Source organism: Peromyscus eremicus, chromosome X (genome assembly GCF_949786415.1).
Source record: "Peromyscus eremicus chromosome X, PerEre_H2_v1, whole genome shotgun sequence".
Taxonomy (NCBI): Eukaryota; Metazoa; Chordata; class Mammalia; order Rodentia; family Cricetidae; genus Peromyscus; species Peromyscus eremicus.
This window is the reverse complement of record NC_081439.1, coordinates 117221630-117231274: the sequence shown is the minus strand read 5'-3', so window position 1 is coordinate 117231274 and position 9645 is coordinate 117221630. Positions and strand designations below refer to the sequence as shown.

Here is a 9645-nt window from a genome sequence, read left to right as displayed (position 1 = left end):
CGGTGCCTCGTTTATTTACGTCTTACTTAATTTTTAAACTTTTAGAAATGAAAATACAATCACATCCTTTCCTTTTCTGTTTCCTTCCATTCCATATCCTCTCCTCCTGGATGCCTCTCAAATTTATGATCTCTTTTCCTTAATTTTCACACACACACACACACACACACACACACACACACACACAAATATATGAATACAATCTTCTGAGTCTATTTAATATTGCTTGTATATGTGTATGATTTCAGAGCTGACCACTTGATATTGGTAACCAGTTAAAAGGGTCATCCCTGGGGAAGACTAATTCTTTAGCAGCCTGTGGTTCTTTGTTTAGGGGTGGAACCTTGTGAATTTCCCACTTTCAAGTTAGCATATTGATTGGTATTGTCCTGGTTCAGTTTTTGTTTAGGCAATCATATTGTTGAAATATCATGGGTGAAGCTTCCCTTTTATTTCTGGTTCCTACAATCTTTCCTCCTCTTAATGATGCTCCCTGAGCCTTAGGCACAGGAGTTGTGGATGCCCCCCAATCACTTGTTCTCTGAATTTGAGTGGTTGTGGTTTTCTGCAATGGTGTCTCTCTGTTGGAAAGAGAAGCTTTATTGGTGAGGGGTGAGAGCTACACTTATTTGTAGTAAGTGGAATTCACTTAGGAATTGTACTGATTTATTCAAGTGGTAGTACTGCATTCTCCTCTATGACACATGACCTCACTAGCCCCAGCTAATTTCCTAGCTTTCAAGCACCTGGCATGATTTCCCTGCTGTTGAGTGGGCCTAAGTCTAATTAGAGAGCTGTTGGTGGGGTTTAAGCAGCAGCGCTGGAACGTATGTGTTGGAGAGTTCCGAGGACGAATTTTTAGACAATAACAGATTCCTAAACTGAGCCATGAGTATGGTTGGAAATTGAAAGTGAACAGGAAGGGAAGTACACATTTTTGTTGGCACAAGTCCAGTGGCTTCCACGAGATGAGATGTGGTCTGAAGGATGGTGTGACTACAAGCGACTTCCACGAAAACAAGCGCCTCCTTGGAACCATCCCAGTGATGGCAACAGTAGATTAACTAACGTGCTGAAGAGACCGCCTCTGGGAGACAAGAGATCATCTCAGCTAGCCAGACCCGATGAAGGAGGCTACAGTAGATACTACTGTCACGTGGATTACCAAAAATGGGATGAGGGCCGCTATTTTTCTCAGAATCCAAGAAGTGGCCCACCCTACAAAAGAGGCCCTTATGGCTACCGACGGTCAAGAGATGAGTATGCCACAAGCCGACAGCCTCAATACAGGGCCATGAGAAACGGCTTTAGAAGAAAATGTTTCTATTCTTCTCATTATTCAAGACAACGATCTCCCCATAAACGGGGTGGTCCTTTTTTGAGAGAATCACGTGTGGGCGGGAAGGACTCCCTACCCAGCAGATTTGGCTCCAGTCTCAGCAGTAGAAGCAGGATGCGCTCCTTCCATCAGTCTCGACATGGATGTAAAGAGAGAGCCATCAAGTTTTTGAAAACATCAAGAGATACTGTGCCTTCAGGTTCTTCATCCAAGGTGTTAAAACGCCCCAGCCGGCTGACTGAGAAGGAACAGGCTGATGCTTCAAGCAAGTGGGCTAATGAAAATCCCAAGAAGTCAGAAGAAAATCACTTGGCTGAAATTTCCGAGTTTGAGACGGGATCCAAGGCACCATTATGTATCAATCAGACAGAAGAACCCGAGTCCAACACAACAGCTGGCACAGAACTGTGTGAAGACAGCCAGCTTAGCAGTCGCTCAAAAGTGATTGCATCAAAAATCACGGAGATTGAGAAGGTTTACCGACAAGTCTGTGAAACTTTCGGGATGGTGGTGGAAAGGCTGGTTGAAAAGGATCGTTCCTTAGAAATATCTATACAGTTTGCAATGAAGCAGAGTTTGCATGAAATAGGTGAGCAACATGTTGAAGAACTCAAGCATTTCATTATGGAGTATGATAATTCTACTCCAGATTTTGGAGACCCTTTTTAGAAGAATTAGGGCTCAGTTCAAACAAATTTTTAAAGCTTCTAGATTTTTCCCTTTGGACTTTTGAAATCCTTACTATTTTGTGATGAAGAGAAATACTTTATGATAATTGACCACGTTGCTAGTATCAAATAAACATCTACAATAGTTAAAAAAAAAGAAGAAGAGTGGTTATTAGATACTAGGGATAGCAAAGTGAGATGATGCTAATCAAAGGGTAGAACATTTCAGTTAGATTGAAGTAATAAATGTTAAGTATTTATGGTGATAAATCCATTAATTATCTTGAAGTATTCATTAACACTATTTAAAGCATTGCTATGTACCTCAAAGTTATACAATTATAATTTGTCAAAAAGGAAGGATGTGTAAGGAAGATATAACAATGTAGCCAAGAAGCATGTGTTTAAGAATCTATGTCATTGCTGCTCTATTCAAAATAGCCAGAAATTGGAAATAACCTAGATGTCCCTCAACAGAACAGATAAAGAAAATATGGTACACTTACACAATGGAATATTAATTATATGCTAAAAATCAACCTCAGGAAATTTGCAGGCAAATGGAGACAACTAGAAAAAAATCATCCTGAGTGAGGTAACCCAGACCTAAAAGATAAATATGGTATGTATTCACTTGTAAGTGGATATTAGCTGTTAAGTAAATGATAACCAAGCTACAATCCAGACCCAGAGAACTTATGCAAAGAGGAGGGTTCTATGAGGAGGACACAGGGATCTCCCTGGGAGAGGGAAACAGAATAGATTTTATGGGTGAACAACCCAGGGGGAGGGGGAATGGAATGGGAAGATCATGTGGGGAGGGAAAGGGAACATGGGGAGAGTCAGTCAAATTGACATTTGAGGGGTGGCATGGAAATTTAATGTAGTAGGAACTTCCTAAAATATATGAAGGAAATCCTATCAAAGTCTCTAAATGATGGGGGAGACAGAAGAGTCTCAACTGGCCATCTCTTGTCACCAAACAAAGTTTATGAATGTATTATATCCAAATGAGTTGTTGGCCAAAAGGGTCCCATGGAAGTACCCAAACAACCTAGGATCTTTGCAAGACAATAGGTTGCTCTCCATAAACTGACTGCAAGGTCCCGTTACTGAAGACAACACCTATAGAACTCATTGAACATAAAGAGTTCAAGATGGTGCCTACATAGATCCTTCACCCCCATACTATCTTTGGTCTGGGAAGGTATTCTGCAAGCTACCAAAAAGAGGAACATTTATACCAACCCAGTCACAAAACCTTTGGTCTACAATACTGTCCTGTGTGTAAAATATGCCAGGGCTTGGGTGATCAAGAACAAGAGACTAAATAGTCCAGATACCTAGGGTAAAATCAAATACTACTGGTATTAAAAAAAATAAGTAGTGATAAAATGACTCCTAATGATATTATGCTATACTCATAGTAAGTGCCTTATTCATATTCAGCCATCATCAGAGATATTTTCTCCTGCAGCATATGGGAATAAATAAATACAGAGACCTACAGCCAGAAATTAGAGAGAGAGAGAGAGAGAGAGAGAGAGAGAGAGAGAGAGAGAGAGAGAGAGAGACACCTTGGAATATAAAACTCTACGCTGTCTCCATAAAAATCTCTTCCCTCAGAGCTGAGGAATGCCACAGAAGAGAAGATGGAAAGACTGTAAGAGCCAGAAGGGATATGAGGAACTCCAGGAGAACAAGGCCCTCTAAATCAACCAAGCAAAGCTCATATGAACTCACAGAGACTGAAACAGCAAACACAGGGCCTACACAGGTCTACATCAGGTTCTCTGATTATTATGGCTTTCAGTTTAGTGTTTTTATAGAACTCCTGAGTATGGGTAGGTCTCTGATTCTTGGGCTTTCTCTTGGGGCTCCTATTCTTCTGTTGTTTTGCCTTGTTCGACTCAGATGTGATGTTTTTTTGTTTGTTTTTTCTTATAATTTATTTTGTTATATTTTGTTGTTTTTGCTTGGAAGCCTGTTCTTTTCTAATAACAGAAAGGGAGTGGATCTGGAGGGAGGGCGATGTGGGAGGAACTGGGAGGAGCAGAGGGAGGGAAAACTGTAACCAGTATATGTTGTATGAGAAAAGAATCTATTTTCTGTAAGTGGGGGCAAAAGAAAAGAATCTATGGCAAGGGGCTTCAGCTTCCTGAGCTCCCCCCCCCTGTGCTTTGCAGAGTGTCTTTTTCTCTACATACTTGCTCTATGTGTGCATTTCCTCACCTACCCCTAATAAAAGCCTGTCTTCAAAAATGAAAAAGAATCTATAGCATATTGAAAGTTTACAAATATATACGCTAACCAGACAAGGTAGTTAGGGCCAGAACCCAATTCCAGAAAGTCTCTTGCCAATAGCTACAGAGACTGTCAATCTATTGTTTTATGTGCATTCATTTGTTTATTAAATTATTCTAGTTTTCATATTTCTAGTCATGACTCATCACATAATAGGCAACATAGAAAGTGCATGCTCTTTAACTGAAGTACTCAATATTTTAAGAGATAAAAATGTTCCTAATGGTGTGATAGTCTCATTCTTGAAAGGCTCTTGCAACACATGTGTTGGTTGCATGTTCCAACTACAGTTGTCTCAACCAAATCTGAAGGTAGTCAAAGAGCAGTCACTTAAATTCGGCGATCATCTATTTGGAATTAGCAATTTTATCTAGTGGCTACATTTTAAATTGTTCATGTGCTTCCCCAAAAAAATTATCAGAAGTTAGAAACTGTATAGAATAAATTACTGTCAAAAATCCTTTACCTGGAACATAAAGGGGAACAATATTGTATCATTAGGAAATCTATTCCTCATACCCTCAATTAAAATTGGCTGAAGAAGTATTTAAAGAACATTGACTTGAATAAGTGCCAAACTATTTGGCATCCTGAGAACATCACTTTTGATCATTCTGACTCTGATGTGGGGGAGTAATGAGATACAAGGCAAAGGATATCACCAGAGGACAAATAACTATCAGGTTATATATGCAACACAAAATATAAAGTTTCTCTTGTGTGTCGTTGGGAACTATGGTAAGGATTTAGCAATGATATTGCCATAATCCCATTTAAATTTCTGACACATCACTTTGCCTGCTGTATATAGAAGATTCTCAATGCAGGGAGAGGAGAGAGAATGATTAAAAGTAGGAAAGAAATCACTCAGAAGGCTGCTGTTGACACAATCTAGCTATGAAATGATGAGACATTGATCTTATTTCTGCTTACAAGTATGAAGAACCCAGAAGATTCAGATTCTTTTGTAGGAGGTGTGCCAGAAGTCCACTGTTGCTGTGGATGATGGTACAAAGATAGAAGTCTAGCATGCTTTACTTTTCCATTTGCATAAAATGTATCATGATGCTTAATTGATTGTTAACTTTATTACACTGAGAAATAGCTGGGGATTAGTAGAACATAGTTTTAGATGTGTCTGTGAGAGTGTTTCCAGAGAAGACTGACCTATGGGAGAGGAGCTGAAAGGAAAAGACCTATTGTGACAAAGGGCACATCACCTTCCAGTAAATTAGGAGCACCTATAGAATAAAAATGAAAGAAAACAAAGTTAAATCAGCATGCACAAGCTCCATTCTTCTGCATCAAATGTGTTTATTGCTACTGCTTTTGCCTGTGGATATCAAACTCCAGCTCCTTCAGCCTTTCAATATAGACATATCAGTATTTCTCTGGAGTTCTTCCATGCTTTTACTGCCCTTATCAAGAACAGAAATTGTTTCTACTTCTGTGCTTCTAGGGCCTAGCACAATGCATGGACAGAGTGATGTGGTACTCACAATGTCCTTCAGTGGAGGAGTCATTGCCCTAGCTATCGAGAATATTGTTGGTGGACCACCTGCAGTAATTAGAGCAGAGATCATTTTATCTGCAGAGAGGTGCGTTACTAAATACCATAACTCATGTCAAGGTGGCCTAGACAAAATAAATAATTGATTGAGGCATATGTAAGACTGGTCATATCTACACACTGTGGAGTGTCCCACCTTTGAAGTGCAACAATACTTAGAGATCCCTGTGGGGTTTGAATGTGACTATTATTGGTCTGCATCACAAATTAACTTGTCTCACAGTATATTTGTGTTTATTTCCTTTTCCTCTCCACTGCTTTGTATCTCAAGGGTACTTATTAGAAAATATATGGCATAGTGAATCCATCTCAGAAGGGCTTCCTGGGTAATATAACCCACAATTAGAATATTTAGAATAAACAAACTTTAGATAGATTAATGCTCATCTTATTTTGGCTGCAAAGGGTGAAAATCATGGGTGTTTTGTGCTATTTAATTCTATCCCACTCATTTCAAAGAGAATGTAGTAAACAATAAGCTCAGAGGAAAATATATTCTTTCTTCTTCTCTGTATATTCTTAAGTGCATAGAAATGAATTATACTCTGACAGCACACAAACTTCTGTGCCAAAAGTATTTCTGTTGGCTTCTCTCCGTGTAATTAAACCATGTTCTTTCTTGAGTATATTTTAAAAAGAAATGCTTAAATTTTAGGATAACACTAATATAACATGAAAAGAAGCTGTGTTGGTGTATTCTTGGAGGGATTTCAAATTCAAGACAGTTTTTACAATGTGACTTGAAGTAAATCAAATCTGTATACATATGAAAATTCGGTTTCTCATCATTGAAGTTTTCATATGTGTAGTAAGAGCCTTTAATCTTGCTTTCACTTATTTGCCATGTTCATCTGTTATTTAATGAACTACAAATAAAAAAAAAACCCTTCATAGACCATTCAATTCTACTGAATTGAGATGAGAAAGAAGTTCCAGTTGCTGGAAAGTTGGGAGGCTCCTTCTTGCTTTTCCCTCCACATACTTTGAGGCATAGGTTTAACAATATTAAGGATGCTTATAGATGTTCTATTGAGAATTTCATCCCCTATAGAATGCAGTCAAATGCCAAGATGTGCATAGTAGAAAATATATTAAATGTGACTACCAAATCATGCACATGGATAAAATTTCTGAACTGTTTTAAGTGACGGCTGACTTTTAAGTGATTTAATCAGTGATAATGATTGTAATAAAATATGAATGGCCATCTAAGTTCTGATTTCTAAGAGAAGAAATGATATGATGAATTTATGATACATTTGGAAAATAAAACATTATATGAAGCAGGAATGTCAAATCAATAATGATGATGGTGCTGGGCTTCTTGGAATGAGGAACTACCAGGTTATCTACCTCTATAGCTGGCATCCAGACACTGCTTTACACACACACACACACACACACACACACACACACACACACACACACACAGTTTTTTGTATATAGAGAGACTTCTTAAAGTCTATATCTTGCTGTGGAATAATCCTCTTGTACACTGTAAATATTTGTCACTTGAATTGGTTTAATAAAATGCTGATTGGCCAGAGCCAGGTTGGAAGTGCAGGTAAGGTGACCAAACTAAGAATTCTGGGAAGAGGAAGGATGGAGTCAGGAGTCACCAGACATATGCAGAGGAAGCAAGATGAGAATGTCATACTGAGTGAAGTTACCAAGCCATGTGGCTAAACACAGATAAGAATTATGGGTTACTTTAAGTGTAAGAGCTAGTCAGTAATAAGTCTGAGCTACTGGCTGAGCATTTATATGTAATATTAAGCTATCAAATCAATTATTTGGGAAGCAGCTACTGGGTATTTGGGAGTTGCTGCAGGACATAAACTTCTGTTTAAAATACCTTCCAAGAATTACTTAGAGTTCATCATTGTAGATGAAAGTGTTACTATTTGCTGGATGGGAATCTTGAGTCCCAAATTCCTCCATGAGAGAAAATTACACTAAAATATCCCATAATAAGTAATTTATAATGCAGATAAGCAATAACATGCCACACACAAGAGCTTTGTATTGGATATATGCTTTGTATAATATGCAAAATAAGTCAATCAGCAGGTATTTCTATATGAATTCATGAAAACTTGTTAAAACTTCCTTTATACTATGAAAGAAAAAGACCTGAGATCTCTTTGAATTCATAATTTTAGAATTCAGTAGACCTAAGTGTTCAAATTAGAGAAAGAGCCAAGTGCCAATTTGTACTTTTATGATACCTCTCCTGATATCATGACATCATTTTGATATTAATATGAAGTCAATAGTTCAAACATTTACCGAGTACTTCTGTCAATCATTTGAAATTAGGAAATGGATCCTATATCTTACTACAAACACAGAGGATATATATGGAGGCAAGAAGTAGAGACAGGTTGTCAATCAAATATACACTGAATTAAGATGTACACAGGAATGTATGCTAAGGTAGCTTTGGAAAAGGTAGTAATGCCCAAGCTAAGTGTCATATGATCATTAGGAGTGAATCCAGGACTGAGACAGGAGGTGAACATCCCAGTTAGAAGAACTACTCAATGCAAAGACAGTAAAGTGAGACTGAATGTCAGGATGGAAATTCAAACTAACCATAACTTCAATAAATCATGAAACTTCATTTTCCGTTCTGCTGTGATGTTATATGTTATCACTTCTTTAACCAGTTCGTTGCAGATGAATCTTTATGCAAGTGGTATCTTTCCTTAAACTAATAACTTACAGAGTTCTCCAAAGAAACTTAATATTCCTGAATGTTTACTAGAAATTTTATCCATTTGGAAAATAAAATCTCAAATACTCCAGGTTTCACAAACATCTAACTATGAGGATTGTTTAATATAGCAAGCACCTTATAGCTTCTCTATATGCTCATTACTGAAATTGGTTCAAAAATGAGCTTGTCAAGCTTTTTCTCTTAGCCACCCATACTGACTCCCTTCTACTGCTAGATTTCTGGGAGGTTTTGATAGCTTTATTTATTTTTAAATATATACTACACATGAAATATTGTCAAAGAATTTTTTATATCTATTCAAATGATTTTATGGTTTTCTTTTGTGCTTTTTCTCACTTTTACTAGTTCTTTTGAGAATTTTGTTCATGTTTGAATCAAATTCAGCCCTCTACCAACTACTGCTAGGCCCACCCCTTTTCTTACCCTCCCAAATTTGTATCCTCACAAAGTACAATTTGTGTCCTGTAAAGTACAATTTGTGTTACTCATATATTCTTGGATGTTCAGCCTTCCACTAGAATTTTTTACCCTGTCAGGGAACACACAAGTAAAACTGACTTCCTCTCCAACAGCAATCAGTTTGCCAAAAACTCCTTAGTTACCAGTGAGACATCTTTTGTCTTCTGATAGGATGACTTATTCTGATATTCTTGGCAAGGTATACATTCCCATGATTAACCCCTGCATGCCACAATAACAAAGGCTTGCAGCTTTTGGAACAGCAGCACATAGCAGCACCATTTAAATGAGCATGGAGATCTCATCATTTTAAGCTTATCATTCATTATTATGAAACACCATCCATGGTAGGCTACTGTCTTTAAAACCAAGGCCTAGCTTTCCATGAAAAGTGTTAACAATATGTGTTAACATCACCCTAAACTATCATTCCAGGCTCATTTCCCCCATGCTTTCTTTCCTACTTCATATGCCAGATAAATGAGCCATCACCAACTTCCTTGTCATTGCCTAAATATGCTCTGTAGAGTTTGAACTTTGCTTGTGTATCCCATTTACTGAAATT

General features: G+C 37.8%; 1 protein-coding gene across 4 annotated transcripts; it reads left to right on the top strand.

Moving 5' to 3' along the window:
• Window positions 1-917: 917 nt before the first annotated feature.
• Window positions 918-2129, top strand: LOC131899343 (periphilin-1-like). 4 transcript variants are annotated; one of them, XM_059250779.1, is made up of 3 exons: window positions 918-1055; window positions 1230-1552; window positions 1673-2129. In XM_059250779.1, exons 1-3 carry the CDS (start codon window positions 974-976, stop codon window positions 2006-2008), a joined length of 741 nt encoding a protein of 246 aa, XP_059106762.1. In that variant the 5' UTR covers window positions 918-973; the 3' UTR covers window positions 2009-2129. The 4 variants fall into 4 exon arrangements, with proteins under 4 accessions (XP_059106762.1, XP_059106761.1, XP_059106760.1 ...); XM_059250778.1 differs by having other exon boundaries at window positions 1230-2129; XM_059250777.1 differs by having other exon boundaries at window positions 918-1552.
• Window positions 2130-9645: the final 7516 nt, after the last annotated feature.

Excerpts from the sequence above, each read along its gene's own strand:
- LOC131899343 (XM_059250776.1), top strand. The coding sequence starts at position 974 with ATGTGGTCTGAAGGATGGTGTGACTACAAGCGACTTCCACGAAAACAA.